Source organism: Caretta caretta, chromosome 22, assembly GCF_965140235.1.
Source record: "Caretta caretta isolate rCarCar2 chromosome 22, rCarCar1.hap1, whole genome shotgun sequence".
NCBI lineage: Eukaryota > Metazoa > Chordata > Testudines > Cheloniidae > Caretta > Caretta caretta.
The window spans coordinates 23,010,894-23,037,177 of NC_134227.1; the positions used below are offsets into that span (position 1 = coordinate 23,010,894).

At 51.4% G+C, this 26,284-nt stretch overlaps 1 protein-coding gene across 2 annotated transcripts in view; it reads right to left on the reverse strand.

The window, feature by feature from the left end:
* Positions 1 to 13,147: 13,147 nt before the first annotated feature.
* The window catches only part of TMPRSS13 (transmembrane serine protease 13), a 28,430-nt gene continuing 15,293 nt past the window's right edge, over positions 13,148 to 26,284 (reverse strand). For both annotated transcript variants that reach the window (XM_048827630.2, XM_048827629.2), the window contains 10 exons: positions 25,026 to 25,148; positions 23,931 to 24,060; positions 22,426 to 22,518; positions 21,433 to 21,476; positions 19,226 to 19,385; positions 18,208 to 18,380; positions 16,376 to 16,474; positions 14,839 to 14,981; positions 14,407 to 14,559; positions 13,148 to 13,601 (listed from right to left, as the gene is read on the reverse strand). In XM_048827630.2, coding sequence (XP_048683587.1) covers positions 13,587 to 13,601; positions 14,407 to 14,559; positions 14,839 to 14,981; positions 16,376 to 16,474; positions 18,208 to 18,380; positions 19,226 to 19,385; positions 21,433 to 21,476; positions 22,426 to 22,518; positions 23,931 to 24,060; positions 25,026 to 25,148 — 1,133 coding nt within the window. In that variant the 3' untranslated portion in view covers positions 13,148 to 13,586. The remainder of the gene's footprint in view (positions 13,602 to 14,406; positions 14,560 to 14,838; positions 14,982 to 16,375; positions 16,475 to 18,207; positions 18,381 to 19,225; positions 19,386 to 21,432; positions 21,477 to 22,425; positions 22,519 to 23,930; positions 24,061 to 25,025; positions 25,149 to 26,284) is intronic.

Below are 26,284 nucleotides of genomic sequence, written 5' to 3' on the forward strand. Positions count from 1 at the left end.
GAGAACCCGACCAGAATTTACAAGAGACAAAAGAACAGGGACAAATGCATAGAGCCACATGGCAGTTTTAAAAATCAATTAAATCTTAATTCAGACCCAACTAATTCATTCTCTATGCCCTTGCTTATTCAGAGAGTAATGGATAAGGGAACATACTGAATTAAAACTGCTAAATGAATGAAGGTCTTGTACACTAACTGAGCATCACTGGCATAGTAATAATGTAATGAGGTCAAGTTTAACAATTGCCTGAAAAAAACCCAAAATCACCCGTCAAAGATGAAACTTGCTGCAGTCAGAGAAATATTCTGATGGAATAACATCATCTATGATGCCAGGCAAACACATCCAAACAAATAAAAGAATAAAGGGTTACAAAAGGGGAGTTTGGGAAAGACACCACAAATTAGTGGTAGCTTATATGGTGCCTCTCCCAGACTGTATTAGTATAACTTATATCCTCTTGGATGGCATTGGCTAAAGATTTTCAAATACAGCAGAATACAGGAATTGCCTGTGGCCCATGTAGTTCAATGTCCTGTCTCCGGCATGCCCTGAACCAAGTGCTTGAGAAGAAGGTACAAGGCAGTTGTGGAATACCCTGCCTCTGGGGGAAGTTTCTCCCTAGCGGTTCAGCCTCTCCAGATGCAGGTACTGTCCTGATCCCTGTGCATGGGATAGCAGCGCTGGCGAGTATCGCGGCTCAGAACCGTTCAATAAAATCAAAAAGTTCCAACAAAACACAAACAAAATTTGCAAAACTGTTTCTGATTCCCCCTCCTCCATTTCCCAACCAGCTGGGGGCGAGTTGGGAACAAAATAAGTGATCAGCTGAACTGAGAAGCAGGCTGAACACTCCTGTTCCACCAGAACCCTCCAGCATAATAGCAAGATGGAAGCATTAAATCACCAGAACAAACTCTTGGGCTGATCATACCGGAGGTCAGGACCCCGGGGCTAGGAGTTTGCAGTAGTTCATACAAATTAACCCTTCTGCGGACTTCACATGCCCTGCACTGAGCCAGTGAACTTTCAGATCACTGGGCCAAGGACAATGAGGGGAGGGCTTCCTTTTAATTACTGGTGTGTACAGCCATCTCTCCTTTCTGCCTCCTCATGCGCTTGGATAAAGTCACCAGTGCTGCATCACGGTAATCTCCATGGTAACTGATCACTGTGATTCAGGGTTGCAAGCGCAGGATGGAGATTTACACGCACACATACATCAGGAGAGAGTAAAGAGGGAAGTGGGGCAGAGAAAGAGTGAGACGAAGGGAGATGATCTCAACTAGAAATTCTGGGCAGCATGACTAACTGTCCAAATAACGGGCAGGGAAGGATGTTTGTTTTTCCCCCTGGAAGCACGACCATCTCCGAGGAGAAGTAAGAATGCTCAGGGGTCTGGAAGTGGTAGCTGGATGCTATTGAGCAATCAGATGATTGTAAGGAGTTGGGTAGCTACTGTACCCTTAATTCGTGGGGGAGGGCATCCAGCTTCCCCAGTAGTTATCTCCCTGCCAGGAAATTACACCCTTTCATTCTGAGAAACGGTGAGACTGAGAGACCAAACAATGCTAAAGCAAAGGTACCGTCAGTGGAAATGGAGCCAAGAGCAGGGTCCATCTGCTTCCCAAAGGGACAGTGACATGACAAGGATTGAAAAGACGGATTCTATAGAAAGTCAATGCAGAGCTGGTTCAAGTCCCTTGTGAAAATGGGTTCCTGGAGAGGGTCATTCAGGCTTTGCAGCACACCCCAGGCATGGAACTGGGTTTGGGTCTCTTGCTCAGAAGAGTTGCCCTAGTGATTGTGAGAACACATTACCTGTCCCCGTCACTTAGTAACAAGGACCATGCTGATTTTGCATTAAAAATTTCCATTGCTCTGGTGTGGAAACTCAACACCGAGCTGTAAAATGGGGGGTTGTTTTAAATCTCCACTGCATCAAGAACAGCACTTGGGCTGGGCACTGGCTGGCTCTGGAGATCAGGAGGGGTTAGAAAGCCTTTCGCATTGCGGCCACCAGTTCAAATCCAGCCTGTATCCGGAGCGACTGAAAGTGGCCCTGGGAGGCCTATATGAAATGAGGTCGTTGGGTCTCCGTCTTGTTCCCAATCGACAATACTCCCTTGGCATTCATGTGTCCTGTCTCTGGACAGTTGTAGCTGAGAGGCTAAGGCCTGACTAAGTTCTGACTAAGGTGAGGGATGGGGCATGTCAGCAGGCTTGTGTGCACTGCACTGCTGCTTCCTGCTTTGCCCTGGGCATTAACAAAGGATGTATTTGTCCAGAACTGTCCATTAAGCACACACTGAGCCCTACGGAGCTCTCTCAAATTCTTATATGGCTCCCATTCGCACCATATCTGAGGACTTCACAGGTGTTAAAGCATTCATCATTAGGGGTTAGTATCCCCAGTTACAGATGGGGACCTGTGGCACAGAGGTACTAAGGGACTTGTCCAAGGTCACACAGGGAAGTCTGTGGCGTAGTAAGGACTTGAACCTGGGTCTCCCAAGTCTTAGGCTCATGATTCATTCATAGATTTGTCGATTCCAAGGCCAGAAGGGAGCATTGTGACCATCTCGTCTGAGCTCCTGTATCACACAGGCCAGAGACGTGCCCCAAAATAATTCCCAGAGCAGCTCTCTTGGAACATCCAATCTTGATTTAGTAACGGTCAGTGATGGAGAATCATCTGCCTCGCTTGGTCAATTGTTCAAAAGGTTAATTAACTTCACTGGTAAGGCATATACATTTTTATTTCCAGGCTGAATTTGTCTAGCTTCAACTTCCAGCTACTGGATCGTGTTCTACCTTCCTCTGCTAGACTGAAGAGCCCACTATCAAATATATGTTCTCCATGTAAGTACTGATAGACTGATCAAATCACCCCTTAACCGTCTCTTTGTTAAGTGAAATAGCTTGAGCTCCATGAGTCTATCACTAAAAGGCTTGTTTTCCAATCCTTTATTTATTCTTGTGGCTCTCCTCTGAACCCCTCCAATTTATCAGCATCCTTCTTGAAGAGTGGACACCAGAACCGGACACAGGATTCCAGCAGTGGTTGCACCAGTGCCAGATACAGAGGTAAAGTGTGCTCTGACCGCTGAACCATCCTTTTGCTCAATTGTCCTGCACGCAGCTCTGCTGGTTGGGCCATCTTTGGAACAGCGTTGGCACGCCCCTCGAACAGGGCACCTGCCAGCTTTGGAAATTAAAAAGGGAAAATGTGCAGGAAAGCAAGCAATTAAGATAGAAAGCCAGCAAGTATTTCCAGGCAAGTCCAATGCCTAAAGATGAAGAATTCCATTGTGAACCGAGACTATTTCATTGAGAGTTGAGAATATTTAGTATTCCAACAGTACAGTTACACTGTGTGAGTTACCCAAGTCACATGACAGTGTTTCTGTTCCGGGACTGGATGGCTAACAGAGCTGGAAATTGACAATTAGAATCATATGCACATTTTTGAAGTTGGCAGTTGAGGAGCTTTCAAAACGAATCCTCCATTGTTCTGAGTGTTCTTGCTAATTAAGCATGTCTGCCTAAGTGTTCACACAAAGGGAACAAAACTTTTCAACAGCGATGGTAATTAACTATTGGAACGACTTGCCAGGAAACGAGCAAACGCATAACCTAAAACAGGTCTTCTCAATCTTTCCAGATTACTGTACCCCTTGCAGGAGTCTGATTTGCCTTGTGTACCCCAAGTCATTGTCTGTATGAAATTTTAGTTTGTACTGACTTCGCTGGTGCTTTTTATGTAGCCTGTTGTAAAACTAGGCAAATATCTAGATGAGTTGATGTACTCCCTGGAGGTCCTCTACATATGCCCAGGGATATCCCTGGTTGAGAACCACTGATCTAAAAGAGACACAGCAGTTTATTGGGTGAAATTCTTTGGCCTGTGCTATGTGGGAGGGCAGACTAGATGATCATGGTCCCTTCTGTCCTTAAATCTATGAAAAAGGGTTCAGACCCACTCAAACGGAAATTTGCTTTTGGATCTGAATGTTTTTCGGAAAATTTTTCTGGTATTCATTCCTCTCTAGTAAACTGGGGTAAGTTTATGACTATGGCCACCAAGAGGGATTTATTTCACATGTGGGACCAAGTATCACTTTCTTCACAATGCTTTTAGGAACCCATTAGCCTCTTTCTTCCTAGAGGAAATGTTATCTGTCTCTTCCACAGCAATATGCGTCTGCTGTGAATCGACTGCCCCATGTGCATGTTTATCTATTTCTTTCTCTCTCCACATCTATGCCCCCTTCCCTCCAGCACCACTTAAATTATCCTTCTAGCTTCCTGCCTAGGATTAAAAAGAGCAACAACTTGTAGCTCAAATGCTTGGGAACAGGAATGAAACTGGGTCTACCATAGAATCATAGAATCATAGAATATAAGGGTTGGTCATCTAGTCCAACCCCCTGCTCGAAGCAGGACCAATTCCCAGTTAAATCATCAACCATCTTCCCCTCCTCTTCTGAATGGAATTTTCCTTGGAAATGCGTAAACAGCATAAAAGCCAACAAAATTGTCCATACGGCTTCAAGAGGAAATAATCACTTTTAATCTGGTTCAAAGTTTGATTTCCAGGGGAAATGTTACCTTTCCTTCTTCTAGCCTGAGTGGAATAGCTGCTGGATGTAAGTTTTAGGAGAAATAAATTAAATTTGTATTAGGGATCTGAAGCTATTTATCTGCTTCAGAGACGATGTTCCTGGGGCCCAGAGGAGCAATAACCTCCTGGAAGATGAAGTCCCTCTTAGATGCATAATTCCGCCGTGCACAGAAATTGCGCAGTTAGCAGGAACATTGTTTCAAGAAGATCAGCTGTTATTAGATTACAATTTTTGGTTTGTTCTTCTAAAAACTATTTGTTTTTCCAACATGTCATCTCAGAGCAATAAAATATGATGGGCCTGCTGCTCTCTGCTGCACACCAGGGCTTTTATGGGCAGAAGGCAAGAGATTCAGGAAATAGCATCTGGACAAATGCACGCTCAGTCTGTGATTTAATACCCACGGAATCCCTAATCTAATCAGACTAATATAAAATGGAGGGGGCCACAGGGGACCCTACTCAGAGCCCATCTTTCTTAACCACTCATACTGTCCAGAAGAGCACTTTCCCTTCCCTGCTAAACATTTAGAAAAATCAGTTACAAAATTCATCAGGCCCAGAATGAAACCGAAAGGTACCTAAATCCTCTGCACAGAGTATATTCTTGTGTGTGTGTGTGTCAATATGCTTGCTTGAGCCTGCAAGAGTACAAAGATAGCACGCTTGTGATGCAAGGATCTATTATTCCAGTTTTAATACAAAGAACATACCAGGAGCACAGCTTGTCAAGATACTGCCATAGTCCATGCATGAGCCTGGTATCTTTGCATCAACCATCTACTTTAGCTATTTTGCAATGTGTTTATGTTTGTGTTCTTGTGTATGCGTGAAGCCACACACAGGCTCTCTCATGGAGCTGTACATATGTTCACTCTTCCCTTATGGCAAAGTCCTACACAATTGTGAAAAAGACTAATATCACACTGAGGTCTGTTAATAGGAGTGTTGTACGTAAGACACAGGAAATAATTGTCCTGCTCTACTCAGCACTGCTGAGGCCTCCGCTGGAGTCCTGTGTCCAGTTCTGGGTACAACACTTGAGGAAAGTTGTGGACAAATGGGAGAGCCCAGAGGAGAGCAACAAACCTGAGAAATGGTTTAGAAAACCTGACCTCTGGGGAAAGGTTAAAACCTGGGCATGTTTAGTCTCTAGCAAAAGTGACTGAGGGGGGACCTGGGAACAACCTTCAACTCAGCTAAGGGCTGTTACAAAGAGGAGAGCGATTGAGAGTTCTCCATGTCCACTGAAGGCAGGGCAAGGAGTAATGGGCTTAATCTGCAGCCAGGGGAGATTTAGATTAGATATTGGGGAAAACTTTCTAACTACAAGGCTAGTTAAGCTCTGGAACAGGTTTCCAAAGGAGGATGTAGAACCCCCATCACTGCAGATTTTTAAGAACAGGTTGGACAAACCTGTCAGGGATGGTCTAGGTTTCTTTTTCCTGCCTCAGTGCAGGGGGCTAGACTTGATGACCACTCGTCCCTTCCAGTCTGACATTTCTGTGATTCTATAGAGTTTATATAATTGGGTTAGTTAGAAATGACAGAGTCTTTAGAATTTGATAGAAAATGATCCGTTTCTATTTTTAGACATTCTATAGAATTTTACAGCTGAGACAGTACCCTTGACTGAATTATATAGGGTGATTAAAAGAACATACAGAAACATGGCTCTTCTATTCGCCTCTATCCAGTGTTCACACAACCCTCACAGATGTGTGTGTGCAAATGCATTTGTATGCACAGGAGGAGCCCAGGCACCCATATGTGGTTTTTCCTTGTCTCCAGCATCTCTAGCATGGCCCCCTGGCAATGGAAGCATCACCTCCCCTCCTCCCTGTAGGACAGCAGCCATGACCACTACATCCCCCCAGCAGCTGGCAAGGCTCAGACCATCTCCACTTTGCGCACACAGCCCCATGCCTTCATCATCTGTCACCACTGCAGGGCGTGTGCAGAAGTGACACAAACGGCAAGATTCTGAATGCAAACTCTTACATGGCACTTCACAGCCCTTAACTAATGGATCCACACCGTACCTGCAGGGCTGGCAAACACATTGGGACAGATTCTGCTCTCATTTAAACCCCTGAATGTACCCGTGTAATTTCACTGGTCAGTGAAGTTAGGACAGCACCTAAACCTGGTGTCAGTTACATCTGTCAGGCCCAGCGAGCTTTATTACTGACACACAAAATCTTAGTGACTCACAAACACACACCAAATCAGTTGTAGCTCTGGGATAAACACAGAGACTTTCCCAGTTCCTAGCCTCATGCTCATTCTTCCTGGTTGCTGTGTTACATGGTGTCCTCTCTCCAAAGAGCTCAGTGGTCACACCCCCACCCCAGGTGTGCTCTCTACAGAGCCATGGAACAGGTGTACAGCTGCTGTTTCTCCTTTGCTTGCCGTCCAGTGTCTGTATCATTCTCTAGCACCTTAGAAGAGCAACTAGCCTGACCTATTTCAAACAAAAATGCTACCTTTATCTTGTGACAGCCATACATTAATTGTGCCCCTAGGATATATCTGACTCCCTAGCTAATGGATCACCAGCTTTAGTGATGATCAGCTATTTCCTCTCTGATGTTTGATAGCCCAGCTCAGAGTTGTCATGCACAAGCCTCCTGAAGATAAATTTGGGGGTCTAATGGGATACCTGGCTTAATTCACTCGTAGTGAATAGTCCCTGGGTTTCACACACAAGGGATGTGATGTGAACCTGCCAGCCAGCCTTGCTGTCTCAGCCCCCCCTTTCCAGCCACTCCACAAAATTCAAAGTGGCAGGGGCTGCTAAAAACAGCTTTAAATCAAAGGCTCTCCAACACTGTAATTTTAAGACAGGCTTTTCATGTTCATTGACCCAGCTGTGTGATGAGCATTTTTAGTCTGATCTGATGCTTTTCACAAGAATCAGTTTGCTAAGGTCAGTGGCCTGGCCAAATTCTAACTCAGATAATGACTTTTTGGTTCCCTAAATCCCCCCTCTAGCTTCAACCTGATACTTCTGCTTCACTTTTCAGCCCAAGGCTCTGGTGCAGCATTGGTGTGTACATCACCCCCCAGCATCCCTAAAGCCACAGGAGAGCTCCCAGACCCTTCCCCAAGTGCCTAGCCTGGGTTTAAAACCAAGATTCCAGGAGCCTCCTTTAGCTACACATACTTGAACCCTTACTCATGTAGGCTAGGGCCTTTACACAGCCCCCCTTTTGAGTGCACCAGAGGCAGCTTCTCCTGCTAACATGTTCCCTGTAGCACAGGGACTCTCAACCTTTCCAGGCTACTGTACCCCTTTCAGGCATCTGATTTGTCTTGCATAACCCCAGGTTTCACCTCACTTAAAAACTACTTGCTTATGAAATCAAACAAAAGACAAAAGCATCACAGCACACTAGTACTGAACAATGGCTGACTTTCTCATTTTTATCTTACAATTATAAAATAAATCAATCATAATATAAACATGGTACGTACATTTCAGCGTCTATATAGAGCAGTATAAACAAGTCACTGTCTGTAGGACATTTTAGTTTGTACTGACTCCACTAGGGCTGTTTATGTAGCCTGTTGTAAAACTAGGCAAATATCTAGATGAGTTGATGTACCCCCAGAAGACCTCTGCATACCCCTGTTGGAAAACCACTGCTCTTAAGGGGCTGGAAAGCCTCAGCACAAGCCCCTTATAGTGATCTGGGGTAAATCCCTAACTCACCACAGCTGGACCAGCCCTGCCCCCTGGTAATCCCCACACTCAGGGCGTACAGCTGTGGCCTTCCCCTACTCAGGAGAGAGAGTTAACCCTCTCCCTCCCGACGCCAGCCCACTCTCCCTCCCTCGCTCTGTCCCTGGGGTTGCTCACCCACCTTGTGACCAGAGAGCAAGTGCCAGAATTCCGAGGCCCTGCTCCCCGGAGCTGGGCGCTGCCCAGCACCTGCCCACGCAGCACTCGCTGGCCCTGCATGCTCAGCGGGCTGAGGTGCTGAGCCGAATCCCTCATTCACAGCTGTGACAAGCCAGTGCAACATGCTGCTGTTCTGGTCTGGCTGCATTGCACACCCACTTGGCCCAGGTGTAAGTGAGGACATGAGATGCCAAGCAGGGGAAAAGCAGACCTGGCATGTCAGCCCAGTCAGCCACCCCCTTCGGGGAAGGTGCATGAGCTAGCTGAACGGCTGTTACTCCTGGGTGCACCTGGATGTGATCGCTTGGATGAACAGACAGGCTCTGCCTTTGTGTCACTAGCACAGGGCCACAGTGCTGATGTGCAGCAGAACTCGTAAAGGGACCCCGTCAGGCCGCAAATGTGAATCACCGTCACATTGTTATAATGCGACGGAGAATGTCGGTCTTTGGGTTTAATTAAAGGACAAGTCACAGTGGCTCACACACAAGCGTGTGGGCACACGCACGCACATAGGGGTGGACTGACGCCCAGGCCAAGCTCTCTCATGCACAGATCCTTGCACGGAGGTGCACACACACACACACACACACACAAAGGCTCAGACCCACCCACAGGAGCACACACACTCTGGCTGGATTACGTCATCTCCCATGATGCACTGCGGTCTGGTGACTCCCACGAAGCAGCGTCATGGTTCAACCAGGGGGAAACTTTTGCAGAAACTGCACACAGGAGAAACATTTTGATAGAAACTTACCAGCCAAAGTCAAGAACAAGTAGAAAGCGATCCCACCCTTTAGCCAATGGGAAACTGCACTTTGGACCTGGGATGGGGCTCCCACTGGCACTGATCCACTGGGCTGCTTCCAGAGTGGGCTCAACCCCTGCCCTTTGTTTCCTGGAATAGGTGGCTAGTGGCTCAAGCGTTCATCGTTCACCTGTGGGATCTGGGTTTGGTTCCGACAGTGCCCCAGCTTATGAGGGTCCCAGCCGAGCCCCTGCCGGATGGTGGATTCCAGAACCCACACTTACCTCCAAAACAAGCCAATCCACTTGTGAGGCTGAAGCATGCAGTGACTGCACCTTGGTCTGCTGGCAGCACGCCGTACAGTGCTCTGAGATGCCGGGGTGCGAAGCACCATGAGCCAACAGGGAGACTCGTGACCCGGCCAGAGCCCTGCCCGGTGCTGGTTCCAGAGGCGGGCAGTGCATCACAGACAGCTCTCCCGAGCTCAGTTCAGTAGCTGGCTTCCCACCGCTCTTGTGAAGGACCAAGCAGCAGCAGCTGAGCTGCACAGGCATGCCCTGCGGCCCGGGGATTTCCCCCACATACTGCACCCCTTTTTTAATTTCTTTAGTGGGCAGGCAGGGTCCTCACTCTTTGGGGAAGAGTCATCATGCCCCAGTGAATTACAGCGAATCTCTTACTCCACTGGGAGGGCTGGGATCCTCCAGGCATCTGCAGCTCAAAGACAAGGAGACACTGGCAGCTTGGAGGAGAGTGTTTCAGTCCATTACAAAGAAAGCTGTGAGTTCCCGAGTCCTCCACGTCACCCTTTAATGTTCCCAGCAGTAAGAAGATGGGCTACAGAAAGCCAATTACAAGCAACCTTTCTGGCTGCAGAGGAAAATTCAAGGCTAAATGCACATTCACTGCCACTTTCCTAATAGGATCTAATCACACAGGCGGCTAATGCTTCTCAGGGAAGGGGGGTTAATGCTGGTTCCTGACATGTACAGCTTGGATTAAATCCTATTTGCACCCAGCACTGGGGATGCCTCCCCCACCACACACACACAGACGCATGCAGAGAAAGAGACCCACACCCCTCCCCTCCTCCTTGCCATTCGGATTATTGCCCCTGAAAATTTGAGTAGACACATAGCCCCATGGTTGGTTTATTATTCACCAGGAGAGGTTCTTGCTGGGTGCAGTGAGATGCAGGGGACCTGATTCTTCTCTCACTCACCCCATTGTGAACTGGGAGTAACCTCACTGAAGTCAAAGGGGTGACACCAGTTCCACACCAGTGTAAGAGGACCATCAGGCCCAGGGAGGCCAGCTACTTGTCCTGAGGGCACAGTGCGTTGGGTCAGAGCGGTACAGGAAAACCAAGAAAGAATTCTTCCACTCCCAGCCCTTTGCTAGAGCACAAACACCTCCATCCCAGAGCACCCAACAGCCCCTCTAAAAGCTGCAGGAGATCCCAGTATCCCACAGCATGCTGGGGCACCGGCCCAGTGCCTGAACTGGCCAGCCTACCCCTTGGCTAGAGCGTGAACACTGTGGGCCCAGGTCTGACCTCACACTGGTCTTACCCCCTCGCTCCATTAACAATGGCATGGACACTGGCATGGCTGAGAGGAGCATCGGGCCCCTCGCGTACCAATGTCTATGAAGCCAAGCAGGCAGGCGGGTTTCCAAAGGAAACTCATCTGTGGGTCACTCACTGCCCACGATACTCCCCCCGGCTGGTGGCAGCATGCACAGGTGCGCCAGCAAAGGGGATCTGTGTGCCACACCCAGCAAGCCGCTCTCTGCTCTCTCCCTGCACAGCCAGACAGATGCGGCCCTTTGTGCACTCAACCTGAGATCCCAGAGGGCTGCATGGTACACAAACCCTGCAACATTTCCCATTACATTTTCCATTCTCAGGGTGTTTTGTTTTTAGTGCATGTTTGTGGTTAAGGGCAAGGGGCCAGGATAATACAGACTGCAATTCCTCCAGTTTTCAGCCCAGTGTGTCCTGCCGGTGACCTCGAGCCTGGCCTGGGCCCCTCCTCCAGAGGGCAGCATGGTCCAGTGGACAGGGCACCGGACAGGGAGTCAGCAGACCTGAGCTCTCAACTCAGCTCCTTCTCTTTAGGCAGGTCACTCCCCTGCCCTGGCTTATGGTGCTGACCAGGCTCTTGGGATGAGAGGTACTACCTAAGAGCTGGGCATTGTTATTATGGGGCACGTCACGCTCCAGCATCAATGGGTATTTTGCCCTTGTGCCTCAATGCTGCTGTTCGCTTCTTCTTGCTGGCTGGCTTGATCTAGGACTGGGTCAGGGTGAGTCAATCCCTCCGCAGCACCAGGTGACAACACATTTCAGGTCAGAGGCACCACCCCAGCTAGTGCCGATGCTGTGAAGTGTAAGGTGTCAGACACCAGCCAGGTAAATGCTTTGTCTCCTCCCCCTTGTCTGGCTAGACTGCGAGCTCGGCAGGGCAGGGATTGTCTCCAAGGCCTTGTCTTCACACAGGTGCACTGTTTTCATTCGTGCTTTAGATATGGACTTAACTTGGTGTAACTTGTGTTTCCAGACAAAGGCCTTGTCCTGTTTCTGGACAGAGCCTAGCACAACAGGCTCCAATCCCAGCTGTGCTTTCCAGGTACTTGGCTTAGGAAAACATCATGGCCATGCTGTCCGGCTCAGGGGTTCACAAAACATGAGTCAGGCCCCTAGCCTGCGGGACAGTAAAAAGGATGGGGGAGGGGGAGTGTCTTTCTGTTCACTTTGTGCTTTCTAAGCATTTGGGGTCCCGTTCTCTGCAAACAGGAGTGCGAGAGCTGGCTCTGGCCCTGTCCGATGACAGGACACTGGGCTAGATGGGCCATTGGTCTGGCCCCGTCTGGCCGTCCTTAGGAGGGCATGGAGGGCAGCTTGGAAACTGACTCCTGATAGGTGTAACAGTCAGATAGCCAAGAAACAGAATCCAACACTGATTATATGTAAAAAATCTGGTTTCTGGGGCCTGACTCATGCTTTTGGAGCATTGTTAACACTGGGTTCTGCCATGTAGCACTCACTCACACGGTTCCTTCTGGCCAATCACCTGCTTGGTGTGTTTTTAAGGCAGCTCCCATTAAATCTGGAATTTTCTACCTTTCCTCTGCTCCTAAACTTCTGCAGAAGTCACAGATTTCCCCCCCCAGAATTCCAGCTAGTTCATATAATCCTGTCCATGACTAGAACACACATTGTGTGGTATCTGGCACTGCAGTAGTTCACCTCCACATCAGCAGCCAGGTGAAGGGCAGTGGTGCTGGGACAGACAAAAGCAGGACTGCTTGGGCAGGTCATTTTGAAACCATTTAAAAAAAAACCCCACCAGATATTCCTACACGGTACAGAAACCTCATCTACAAACCATTCAAATGCCCTCCACTGACAACTGCGAGAGGCTATGATGACATGGGCCGTTAGCTGCAGAGGCAGCTACGTGTGGACGCTGAGCCATGAGTTTAACAGAACTACGCGTTGCTGCCCACAGGAATGGTGAAGGGCAGCCCTGTGGCTAAAGCATTGGGCTGACCTGGTTCTGCCACTGACCCCCAGGGTGACTTTGGACAAGTCACTGGCCCTCTTTGGGGAGAATTATCCTTCCTTTCTCCCAGCCTGCGTCCCTTTAGACAGGGAGCTCCTCAGGGCAGCCTCTGCCTCTGACCAGGGCTTGGTGCAGCCCCTCGTCCTACGGAGGGGCCACTAAAACGCAAGGAACAGAATGCAAAGGGGCTGAACCATGTGAGTTTCAGCCTTTTCCCTTCCAGTACCATGTCTTGCAGCACTGACCTGCCTGTCCACCCGGGTTCTGACACGAAAGACTCGGAGAAAGCAGGCCTGACGTTTCCATTTACAAGACAACAAGAATTGTATAATTTAAAGACAGAAGGGACCTGTCAGTGCAGGACTGTGCCTTATAGCATGATTTTCAAGTGCTTTGTCAAGTCCAGTTTTAAATGTCTCAGGTAATAGGGCTTCTGCCACTTCCCTTGGGAAAGTATTTCACCAGCTCACAGGTCTCACCATTGGGACATTTCCCCTGGTATTCTGCTTATATTTCCCATCTTGGTTGTTGGCAAAATGAATTGACTTTGAAGTTCTGGAGGCACTGTGTTTTCAGGGCTTCAGGGCAGCACCAGGTCATAAATCCTCCGGACAGTCCATACTCAAAGGGCGATCACTGGCATTTCGCCCTGTGACAGCAGACCAGCGCCGAGGATCTAGCTGCACCTGGAGCTGTTAGCAGGAGAAGCCACAGCCCCACTAGATGCCTGCCTCATCCTTAGTCACTCTCACTCTGGGAAGAGAAAAGGGAGGAGAGCACTGGTTAGACAGGAAACACCAAAGCTTCAAGCAGCACGCTCCAGGGTTGTGTTGATTTCCATGATGCACCACAACTGCCCGTAACCCTCTGCATAGGCAGTGGCACAGAGGCAGAGTGGTGCTGCGGGGAAGGAACGTTTTGGTCAAAAGGCACTGAGTCAAACCCCAGTCTTTGGGGAAGCACCAGGGGATCTGCAACACCCACAGCGGGCAGGCAGGGTCCCGGGAAAGGCTGGTGCTCAACATGGCTGCCTGGGCCAGCCTGGAACCCGCGCCTTTGCAGAGTTATTGCAGCCCGAACCCCGTTTTCCTAACAACCTGTCTGCAACGCCATAAAGACAATGGGAGAAATCCTGCCTTCAGGGATGCTGTAACTCCCCTGAGCTAGACACCGTCACTCTGGATTTACAGCAGTGGGACCAAGAGCAGCATCTGGCCCACTTAGCATTTCAGGGGATGAAGCTTTCACCCCATAACTCCCGATGAGCCAACGTAAGGCTCTAGCACTCGCACTTTTCCTCACTTCCCTCCTTGCTGCCTCTGTCTCAGCAGGGGCTCCCAAGCCAGGACGCAAGCTGGAGGTGAGGCGTGCGCTCTGCCAAGGGCCTGCGGCTGATGGCAGTTGCAGCACAAGAGTCAAGCCACCAAGGTCCTTCACGTTTGTTTGGGAGCCATCTGGAAAGCCTCTGCTCTCGCCAGGGTGACCGCGGCATTCGCCTGCACACATGGGGCAGAGACAGGCACTTTCCCACTGGAGCTCAGTCCTGAGGCCAGCTCACCTCCATTTTGCTGTGAATCCAGCTGAGGAGCTCTGTAACTTGAGTGTAAACCCCGGGCTTGTTCTTCTGGCCACAGCCAATTCCCCAGCTCGTCACTCCGGCCACGTACCACCGGCTGTTATCCTCGCAGACCAGGGGGCCGCCGCTGTCACCCTAGAGCGGGAAGGCAGAGTCAGGAGAACTCGGAGGGAGACCCCGCCGTGCACTCAGTTTGCACAGAAGTCTCGGGTCACTGCACAGCTGGTGCACACTCCAGGGTGCCGCCGGGTGCAGTGCCCAGAGCACAGCACGTCTCCAGGAGCAGCTTGACCACACGTCTGTGCTAAGACGGGGGGTGTCTGTGGATCAATGTGGTGCCCACCCCCCTCTAGCCAACCCCCACCCCTGCTTAGGCTGCAGGCCCTTCCAGACTAACATTGGCAGAAACCTCACCTGGCACGAGTCCCTCCCTCCTTGCAAGTACCCTGCACACATCATGCGGGGGGTCAGCTCGCCTTGGTACACGCTACTGCTGTTGCAGATCTTGTAGTCGATCAAGCCCACTTCCGCCTCCCGCAGCTTTGGGGAGGTGTTCTCTGGAACAGTGACAGAAAAGGGACAGGTGAAGCAGTGCCCTTGGCTTGCGCACAGAAAGCGAGTCCCTAGCCACCTGCTGTCACCGCTAGATCGCAGGCTGCAGGCCCCCGGCACATCACAGCCGTAAGTGAAGGTGCCACAGGGATCACTGTAACGTACGACTGCACTGAATACCGAATGGCTAGGCAGCAGTTCTGCGGAAAAGGACCTAGGGGTGACAGTGGACGAGAAGCTGGATATGAGTCAGTAGTGTGCCCTCGTTGCCAAGAAGGCCAATGGCATTTTGGGATGTATAAGTAGGGGCATAGCGAGCAGATTGAGGGACGTGATCGTCCCCCTCTATTCGACATTGGTGAGGCCTCATCTGGAGTACTGTGTCCAGTTTTGGGCCCCACACTTCAAGAAGGATGTGGATAAATTGGAGAGAGTCCAGCGAAGGGCAACAAAAATGATTAGGGGACTGGAACACATGAGTTATGAGGAGAGGCTGAGGGAGCTGGGATTGTTTAGCCTGCAGAAGAGAAGAATGAGGGGGGATTTGATAGCTGCTTTCAACTACCTGAAAGGGGGTTCCAAAGAGGATGGCTCTAGACTGTTCTCAATGGTAGCAGATGACAGAACGAGGAGTAATGGTCTCAAGTTGCAGTGGGGGAGGTTTAGATTGGATATTAGGAAAAACTTTTTCACTAAGAGGGTGGTGAAACACTGGAATGCGTTACCTAGGGAGGTGGTAGAATCTCCTTCCTGAGAGGTTTTTAAGGTCAGGCTTGACAAAGCCTTGGCTGGGATGATTTAACTGGGAATTGGTCCTGCTTCGAGCAGGGGGTTGGACTAGATGACCTTCTGGGGTCCCTTCCAACCCTGATATTCTATGATTCTATGAATGAGCTGTTTGTACTACAGAATCCCACAGCAGGCAGGTCGCTGGCTCTTAGCCGTGCCCACAGAAAGGTATTCTCTGAAATCGTATGCCCTGTTTCCATCATTCAGACCACTGGGCTTCCTCTCACAGACATCTTCATGGTGGCTTCACAGATTAAAGTCACCTTAGCAGAACTGGCCACCAGCTTCAGGCATGTTCACTGTGGGGGTCCTCAGATCAGGACCTGTAGGGCCCTGATATTACAGAGGTGCTGAGCCCCCCTGGACTTCCATCAACAGCATCTCAGCGCCTCTGAGAATCAGGACCAGCAGGTCTCAGGTTGCGCCCCTCAGAACTGAGGCACACAGAGTCATTGGCCCAGACTGAAAATTCTGGCTCCCCCGTACCCTGTAGCACGAAGCATAGCTGCCTTTTCAGGCCTCCCCCATGGTGCTGCCCGGCTGGACTGAGGCCACAGCAGGGCATGTGGCCCCTCCCCAAAGGGAATTCAGATTCAGTCCCCACTCTCACCTTCGTTCTCACTGGTTTTGCCAAAGCCAGTGATGAAGCACGTCCTCCCAGCCTGGAATGTCTGGCCAGACATCGGGAGACAAGCGGGGCGGACCTGCCCTGGGAGAGAGGAAAACACCAAACAAGGAAAGAGAGTGAGCCTGACACGCACCAGGGAATAGCTGCAGTCACTCGTATTCCAGCAGCCTCCACAGGGAGCGTTGTCGTCTGAAGGACCTAAACTCGGGTCTTGTCTCACTAACCATCTGTCAATGGGTGGCCCCCTGGAGTGCCCTCCTGTGGCAGGCCACGGCAGAACTGGTGCATCTGCCTCAGTTTCTCCTCTCAGGTAACCCAAGGACTCTGCCAGGCTCTCCTGCCTTGGGCTGATTTATTACAGAAGCATAGTGTAAACAGTCCCTTTATCACCCCAGTGCAAATAGTCCTTCAAATCACATAGCCTCTCAGCCACTGACAGAACACATGCCACCTTCCGGCGTCTTCCGCTACACCAGACTCTGTCAGCCCTCCTATGTCCCTCAGCCAGGACAGGCACCCCAGCCCTTCCAGCTGGACTGCACCCACTCTTCCCAGCCTCTCTGCTGGGAGATCATCCACTCCAGAGAACGCCCATCGCGCCCCTTGGCCCCCTCACTGGTCCCCGGGGTTCAGCTCTCCAGCATGCAGATGTCAGCGGGTAAATTTCTCCGCTGCTCCCACACCTGAAGCCCTCTCCGGTGTGGGGAGGTCAGCCGGCAACCCCCTCTTGCTGCTTTCCTGCCTTCCCCCACGATACACCTCCTGGCTCTGGCAGCTCTCACCTGCCCCTTTTCCTGACCCTTGCTCAGGCAGCTCTGATTCACCAGCCCTTTCCCTCAGATTGTCCCTGGTCCTTCACTGTCCAGGGGCTGCCCTGCCCCCTTGCCTGGCCCAAGGGGAGCAACTGTTCCAGCACAAAGGACCCAGGGCCAGCCACCCCGTGACATCCTCACTGTGACCAAGCCAAGCGAGAAGGCTCAGCAAGCATCGGCCTGGGGCGCACCTCCCCGGGGGCTGGGAGGCATGAGGCCCATGCCCGGTGTGCTCCAGGAGCCCCGCACTAGCCCACACCACGTGGCAATGGCTGTCAGGCTGGCTCCTTAGCACTGGACGGAGCCGTTTTCAGATTACACGGAGGGAGGGGAAAATTCTTGGCTGTAATAGTGTTTGGACAGCGCTTCCAGGGGGTGCATTCATTGGTGCTATTCGAGTCTCATTCCCAGGTCATCTGCCCAGCATCCCATTAGCCAGACCCTAAACCGATCTCCATAAACATGCCTACGAAGACCCCAGGACCCACTTTTACAGGTATAAATCAAGAGATGTTCTCTGTATGACTCAGCAGTGCAGGACTATTCACCCCACATGCCCATGGTGCCCAGGGGGGATGACAATAAACACCCATTTAACGGCTCAGCAGTACCCCCTCGGCCTTCTGTCTGCCCGGTGACGGCTGTCAGCCCCGGTCCTGCCGCCGGACGTGCAGAGGGTCCCTGTGCCTGCATAAAGCCCCACTGTCACCCTCAGGCTCTGCAGGGAGACGGTCTCTGTGTGGGCATGCTCAGTACAGCGCTGTGCACCAGCTGGGCCTTACCCTGATTACAGGCAGAAAAGTGCCTGTGTAAAACCAGCACCTTCTTACCGACGGCATCTGGCTCCCCCTGCTTCTCATGTGTCTTGGAGTCAGACCTCATTGCCCAAAGACGCTTAGCCCCTGCCTGGCCTGTGGAGCCGGAGACGCTCTGGCTGGCCAAGTCAAGCAGACGCACAGGCCCTGCAGCTCCCAGTCTGAGGAGGTTGGGAATTAGCCTCACCCGATATCGTTAAGGGCGTGGCAAGTTTCACCAGCGCGATGTCGTAGTCGTCATAGTCATCGCTGTAGTTGGAGTTGATGATGATCTGGGAGGTGGGGATGCCCTTGGCAGGATGAAGCAGGTTGGAGGCCCCGGCATACACTTTCCACTCATTGAGGATCTTCACGCTGTTCCTAAGCGGATGTAGAAAGGGGGATGTAACGCAGGGACTGCCCTGAACAGCAGGGCCAGATTCCAGCCTCCCTCCAGCACTTAGTTTCAAGGACTGGAGTTAAAAAATTGGCATGAAATGCTCTCTCCCAGTTTTGTTCAGCTCAGACCCCGCTCCCTACCAACTTCTCCACCATGCCAATTGAGGTTTGGGTTGCTCAGCCCAATCCAAGCAGGACTTATGTCTGAGCCTGACCGGTATACGCAGGTCAGCGCTTTAATTCGCCCCCTTCAAAGGCAACGTCCCTGTTCTCTTATCTACAGCGCAGGTCTCAGCTGTACATTCTGCACAGATGCTGATTTCTTATTCCAGCCATTGGCCCCGACGTGTGTGTTTGCTATGGGCTTTCTGTCTGCGCGCCCCTAGCCGTGGATGCATCCACCTTAAAATGATTACATATAAACCGAGGGCCTGTGCAAGGACTGTCTACTGGTGTGCACGGAGAGCTGCAGCGGGCCCCAGGAGCGGACTGGGCTGGAACACAGCTGTGATCCTGCCCTGTAGTGGCTGGCAGCTAGTGGAAATTCCCTGTTAGCTCTTGTGGTGGAGCTTCCAGTTTGGGTCCAAAGTCCCAGCAGAGAGAGAGAGCCAAATTCTGATCCCAGGTGACATCAGCGTTGATCCATAGTGACTCAAGCTCCAGCAGAGTCTGTCTGCATTTCAACCCTGTGACCGAGAGTGGAACATGGCTCCCGATAACTCCCATCTTCTGTTCTCCTCACCTAGGCCTTTCCCGCCATCAGCCGCAGCTAAACCAACCCTTGCTGGCTGCACCCAACACAGCCAGTTAGCAGGCATACCACTTACATGAAGAAGCAGTGGGCAGCTGTCAGCACCCACTGGGTATCAATGACTGTCCCCCCGCAGATGTGGCTCGGCCCGTACTGGAGACTAACTTGCCAGGGCCACTTACTCGCCGAAGCTTCGTTCCCCCCAATGATCCGGCCAGAAGTCCTTTGTCCACAGCCTGAAGGAAGAGAAACAAGCTGAGGAGCCAAATCTTCCCGTGGGAGCCTGAGGGGAAACTCAAAAAGGTCCATTAGCTCAGTCAGGTGCCTCGACAGGAAAAATCAAGCCAGGCCCACCTGCATGTTACAGGATCACCTAACAGATCGCACACCTGGCAAAACGTGCTCACGGATAACACTCAACCAACAGGGACAGAGCATTTAACACACCAGACCAGAGCAGTGGCCAATCGGTTCCAGTATCCTGCCCCCAGCTGTGGCAATGGCTTTCTGCTTCAGTGGAACTGCAAAGAGAACCCAATAATACCCTAGACAGCTGTACAATGCTGGCTGCATGCTGGGAGGAGAGTCTAAAGTCATTCAGCCTCCACTTTTACAATCCAGCTGGACAATTGGACTCTCTGACCCCTGCAACTTTGAATTGCATGGGCTATTTCTTACACCCACAGTGAAATAGGGTAGCTATTATGCTAAGTAATATATATTCCACTGAGCTGGAGGGGTAACAAAAACGGGCCGGTTTTGTTCAATATCTTCATAAATGATCTGGAGGATGGTGTGGATTGCACCCTGAGCAAGTTTGTAGATGACACTAAACTGGGAGGAAAGGTAGATACGCTGGAGGGTAGGGATAGGATACAGAGGGACCTAGACAAATTAGAGGATTGGGCCAAAAGAAATCTGATGAGGTTCAACAAGGACAAGTGCAGAGTCCTGCACTTAGGACGGAAGAATCCCATGCACAGCTACAGATTAGGGACCGAATGGCTAGGCAGCAGTTCTGCAGAAAAGGACCTGGGGTTACAGTGGACAAGAAGCTGGATATGAGTTAACAGTGTGCCCTTGTTGCCAAGAAGGCCAATGGCATTTTGGGATGTATATGTAGGGGCATTGCCAGCAGATCGAGGGACGCGATCATTCCCCTCTATTTGACATTAGTGAGGCCTCATCTGGAGTCCTGTGTCCAGGTTTGGGCCCCACACTACAAGAAGGATGTGGAAAAATTGGAAAGAGTCCAGTGGAGGGCAACAAAAATGATTAGGGGACTGGAACACATGAGTTATGAGGAGAGGCTGAGGGAACTGGGATTGTTTAGTCTGCGGAAGAGAAGAATGAGGGGGGATTTGATAGCTACTTTCAGCTACCCGAAAGGGGGTTCCAAAGAGGATGGATCTAGACTGTTCTCAGCGGTAGCGGATGACAGAACAAGGAGTAATGGTCTCAAGTTGCAGTGGGGGAGGTTTAGGTTGGATATTAGGAAAAACTTTTTCACTAGGAGGGTGGTGAAACACTGGAATGCGTTACGTAGGGAGGTGGTGGAATCTCCTTCCTTAGAAGTTTTTAAGGTCAGGCTATACAAAGCCTTGGCGGGGGTGATTTAGTTGGGGACTGGTTCTGCTTTGAGCAGGGGGTTGAACTAGATGACCTCCTGAGGTCCCTTCCAACCCTGATATTCTATGATTCCATGATAAGAAACAGGGACTTTTTGCTTATATATTACAGTGACAGACACCTTAAAAACCCCGAGTTGTGACAGACAGATAGGATACAGAGATGACTAGATTAGGATAGATGACCAGTTCTAGGGGCAGGCCCCTAGTATTTACTTGTATACGTTTACAGAAAGTGAGCACATAAATAGACAATAGCACAGACTGATATTTTCAGTCTGTCAAGAAAAAGAAAGAAAGAAAGAAAGAAAGAAAGAAAGAAAGAGTGTACAACTGTGATAAAAAAAATGGCAGTTGACATGATGTCACATGAGATCAGCTGAGCTGATCTAAATTTTGTGAACTTAAATTTTTTGTTAAAATTTTCATTGAAAATTCAAAATTTCAATGAAAAAAATAACCTCCTGAAAAGTTTGGGTGAAAATTCTCTCACTTTTCCAACCAACTGCCGAGAAACTGGGATCTGGCAACATTTCCAAAACCCAGTAAAACCATTTTCACACCGGTTCTTTCAGTGGTTTCGAGACCCGCTCTAGACCCAGCTCTCCTGTCACCATATCTATGCTTTATGGCAATGGTAAAACCTCCCTCTTACTTGTGCATCGGAGGGAGACGTATTTTCCCGTGGGACACTTGGAGCTGCAGGAGAGAACAAAACAAACGAGAGACAAAGTCAAACATGGACCCAGGCTGAGACAGCACAAGAGAAAGAGTCCGAGTGGATGATCCCTCACCCTCCTGTCCATCCTAACATGCTCAGCCAGCATGTAAGCAACACAGATTCTCTCTTGTTGTTCAGTAAAGAGAAATGGGAGTTCTCTACGAGATCACGTCTCCCCTTCACTTCCTGGAAAATCCCTTCAGGTTGCCTTTCTCTGTCTCACTGCTGCAGCCCCACCTCTGGCAGGTGCACACAGTGGCAGACAGACAGAGGATGACTATTTTGGAGCCACTCCAGATTTACACTGGTGTAAAGTGAGACCAGAGTTTGTTGTTCCAAGGTGCTTCGGCTCCCTTAAGCACCAGGCACCCGTGGGTCATTGCTAAAGCATGGGCCACTCTCCAGCAGGCTCAGACCTGCCCTGACTTTCCTTGCGGGCACATGAAGTTTTGCCTGGGTTCCCGCCGCAGAACGAGTGCAGGGGCTAACTGCACTTCATGGTTCTCTCAGAAATCCAGCTGACGAGAGACGGCTCAGATTGCTCCTCTGGCCGTTAGCGCTCCCATCCCATTAGGGCCGCAGAGCTTGTGCTACAGGCCTCCCCTCCCTTTCCTGGAATTGCTGGAAAAGCTGCCACGGTGGAGGGGCTCCGTGTGCCCCCCTCCGAGCAGGGCTGCCAGACTGGGCCAAGGCGACAGAACACTGTCTCCTTTCTAAAGCAAAGAGCCCAGTCTTGCTAGGTTGCCAGCTCTGGTGCCCAGCCCTGCCCCCTGTTTTTGTTCCGGTGTCCACAACGACCTCAGGCCTTTTTCCCCCGAGTTCGTTCAGAGGGGACCGTGCAGCGAGTGCCATGGGCAGAGAGGGGCCCCGAGGGCACTAGAGGACACGGGGAGGAGCAGGGAAAAGGCAACTGATCCTCTTCATTACCTGTTGAGACTCTGCTGGATCGAGGGGTGCTCCTTGGTGACAGTGAGGCTTTTGCCAGGGAAGGAGGCTGGCACGTACTCTGTGCTGAATGTGCTGGGAGAAGACAGAACAGACATGTCATGCTGCCAGGGTTCCTTAATTCTCGCTCCGCAAAGGGAAAATCAGGCATGCAGCAGAGGGGCTAAAATCCCGTAGCCCAGAGCGGGGCATCTCCCCCCGCTGCTGCCACTCACACTGAACTGCAGGGTGGTGCTGTGATGGGGCCCTGGCACTCGAACCCCGCAAAGCGCTAGTTCACGAGTACCCCACTCTGGATTAGAACCTCAGTCTTCACCCACTGTCCGTTTAGAACAACCCCCTGCTTGGGTCACCAGAGGGGCTTGAACCCAAGCGCCCCAGAGCAAACAGCAAGGGCCTCAAAGGTACAGCTCCACTGCAATAAAAGATCCATGGCTTGGGCTTGCGGGGCTGAGGCTGCAGGGCTAAAAGTTGCTGTGACCCTCCCCGGGTCCCTGAGCCCAAACATCTATCCCACAATTAAAGAGCCCCATGAGCCTGAGTCAGCTGACCTAGGCCAGCTGTCGGTGTTTAGTTGCAGTGGAGACAGACCCATTAGCTGGCAGCTGCAGTAGCCAGATGTGAACCACCCACTAGAGGGTGGCAAAGATCCAAACTCCTAAAGTGGGTTGCACTTAGTGTGACCAGACTGGAAGTGTGAATAATCGGGACAGGGGATGGGGGGTAATAGGTGCCTATATAAGACACAGCCCCAAATATCAGGACTGTCCCTATAAAATCGGGACATCTGGTCACCCTAGTTGCACTAGAGCTAAGGCTGGTCTATCCTGGGGATTTTTGCATTGCTGCACTGACAGTTTAGCCATACAGATGCAAATCCTAGTACACATGCACTGCACTAGTGTAGAAAGTTATTTGCACCATTGCTTGTGAAAACAACCTGGGTAACCTGCACCAGTTCAAGTCACTTCTTGCAAGGGTCCTGTGCATCTGCACTGGGGGTGGGGGGGAGTTTGCAATGGGATAGTGCAGCTACACGGGGGTTTCCCACTGCAGACAAGCGCCTTGACTCCCCTTCCAATAACAGCCGTGCATGGATCAGTGCTATTCCCCGCCATTCCCAGGTCAGGTTCCCCTTGCTGCAAACCCCGAGGTGACTTAGCGAACGCCATACAGGGAAGGTGCAGAGAGAAACAGGAGGAGTCCATGCAACCCTCAGCAGCTAGCAACCACAGAGCAGTGGCAAAGGAGGGGGAAGTACCTGGTGGCCGGAAGGAAGCCATTGTGGGAGAGATTTTCAAAGAACAAAGGGCTGGTAGGGGCCCAGTGGCATTGCCTGGGGGCTGAGTACTTCACTCTCCCTTGTGCCTTTGGAAAGCTCCCCCTGGATATGGGGAGCCCAGGAGCAGGTCATTTTGGGCGTGGGCTGGGTTTCTGGCTTCCATCCCCCATCACTACACGCACAGTGCCCGTCTCTGGGGACCTACCTTTGAAATCCCAGTTGCTGGCAGGTCTTCCTGGAGAAGGAGTCGTTCCAGGCGCTGCTGCAGACAGGCAGCCACTGATTCTCGGTGCTGGAGTAGACGTGGAGCAGAGACTGATCCCACCTGAACCGAACTGCAGGCCCAGAGGAAGGAGACAGCAGAATCAGCAGGGGCTACAGGCAGCATTGCAGCTCCAGCTCACCCTCTGAGACAGGCACCTGGGCCTGGCAAAGAGCCCAGCCCACTTGTACCAGGGCTGAACTTGGGCCCTTGTGTCATGATCATGCACAAAAACTGGCGAATGACCAGCCTGATTCCCCTCTCCTGCCCACAGGTGTAAATCAGGAGCAGCCCCACTGAACTGACAGAGTTCAACGGGCGCCAGGCCCAGGGGGGTGAGGAGAAGCCTGCCCCTGCGCTTTGCATCCATGGGCATGGCACATTCTGTGAATGGATGTGCAGTGTGACTGTGAGCTCCACCCCAGCCCCAGGTGACAGCTGGGGACCAAAGGCCTGTTTCTCCAGGGGGCAGGGGCAGCCAAAGGCAGAACTAGCATCCTGCGTGCAGCCCCAGCCAACGTGCCTCACCCTGTTCACTGGAAACCAGTGCAGGGAGAGCCCAGCTCAGCCTCTTTGTCCCCTCCAGCCTTGATCTCCCTGAGGTGCTGTCAGCGGGGCCAGGTGTGTGTAATTGGTGCCAGTTCTGAATCCCCCTGGGAATTGGGAGCACCAGCTAACCCCACACAAGCCTCACCAGAGTCATCACATGCAGCAGCTTCAGGCACTGCCCAAAATGTGAGAGCAAACATCAGGTCTGTGGCTACACCCTGCCGGCCCAGCCGCTGCCCCCTCTCACGCCAGGGGCCCCAGCTCCTCCCAGGTCCTGCACATCGGGGGTCCCAGCATTCCCTGGGCCCCATGCCATCTTTGGCAGCAGTGCAAACTCCTGCCCCAGAGATCTGGTCACGTCTGGGGGCTCGCTCGGAGCCTAGAGCACAAGGCCCTAAGACAGGGCATGGATGAAAGCAGCAGCATGACTCCAGAGCCTGTCCCGCTCCCCACTCGCCCTGCGGGACACCTGCGTCCCAGCTGTGTTACCGCAGTCCAGCTCATCACTCTTCTGGGAGCAGTCGACCACCCCGTCACAGCGTACGGCTCTGTGGCTGCAGCTCTCAGTTGGCTCCTTGTACAGAAAGCCGGTGTTGGACCGCCAGAACAGGACTGCAAGCAAACACACAGAGGTGAGCTGGAGAGAGTTGGGCGGGAGGTCACCTGCGCTGGGAGGGGATATTTCCGGCCAGCCAATTCCATCCCAGGCCTGGCAGCTCCTTCACCCCAGGCCCCAGACACCCCAGCTGGTGCATGGTCAGGGTTGCACTAACCTGGGCTGGATTCTTTGGAGCAGTCGCTGTTGTGGTTGCTCCAAAGTCCCGGTCAGGGGCATAGAGAGGATGCTCCCCAGGCACAATCCCCCTCACATGGTATCCTGCTCCAAGGTTTGCAAGCAATAAAGAGCAGGGTCACTCAGCCTGATGCCCCTCCCCCCGATGCCCCCACACTCAAGCCAAGTGATTGTCAACTCAAGCCCCCACCCCTATATCAGTGCTACAACCCGCCCCAACCCCTGCTCTCCACGAGGAACTGTCTGGAAAACTGGACAGACAAAACTCTTTCTGAAACCTCCAGAACCTGGCCCCCTAGAAACGCAGCCAGGCTCAGTCCCGAAGGGTCACAGACCCACACGCACTCAGACGACGTGTGGCCCATTTACGGTTTGTGCTGGGTTCAGGCAAAGCTCGGTGGTCGCTAGGAGGAAGCAAGTGGAAGTCAACTGAGTTTCCCTTTGCAGTTTTGGGCTCCCCTGAACCAGAGCTCAGAGGGACGTGAATCCACATGGACGACACCCAGAAAAGAGTTCACAGTACAAACACTGAATGCAACGTCTGAGCCTGGATCATGGTTCACAGCTCAAACCTCAGGCTGTTATAGGCCAAATCTGACTGGGCATCTTCTGAGCCAGGGGTCTGCCCTTGGGATCTCAAGGTCAGATCCAGAGTTTGCTTTAGACCAATCTCTAGTTCACCTGATCCCCACCCTTGTCCCAGGATATCCAAAACTGCTGCATTTGACTCAGCTCCATTCAAAATCCATTCTCACTTCACGCAGTTTTAATTTGCATCTGCAAAATATTCGCCCAGTAAAAATGTTTTGAATCCACTTGATACAGCACGGGCTCAATAATGCAACTGATAAAAGGAAAACTAGCAGCTAGATTTGACAAAGGAATTTTAAAAAAATAACCGCTTCATCATCTGTAAAACCTGGAAAATAACTTTTCGGTCTCTGCTGATTTTCCC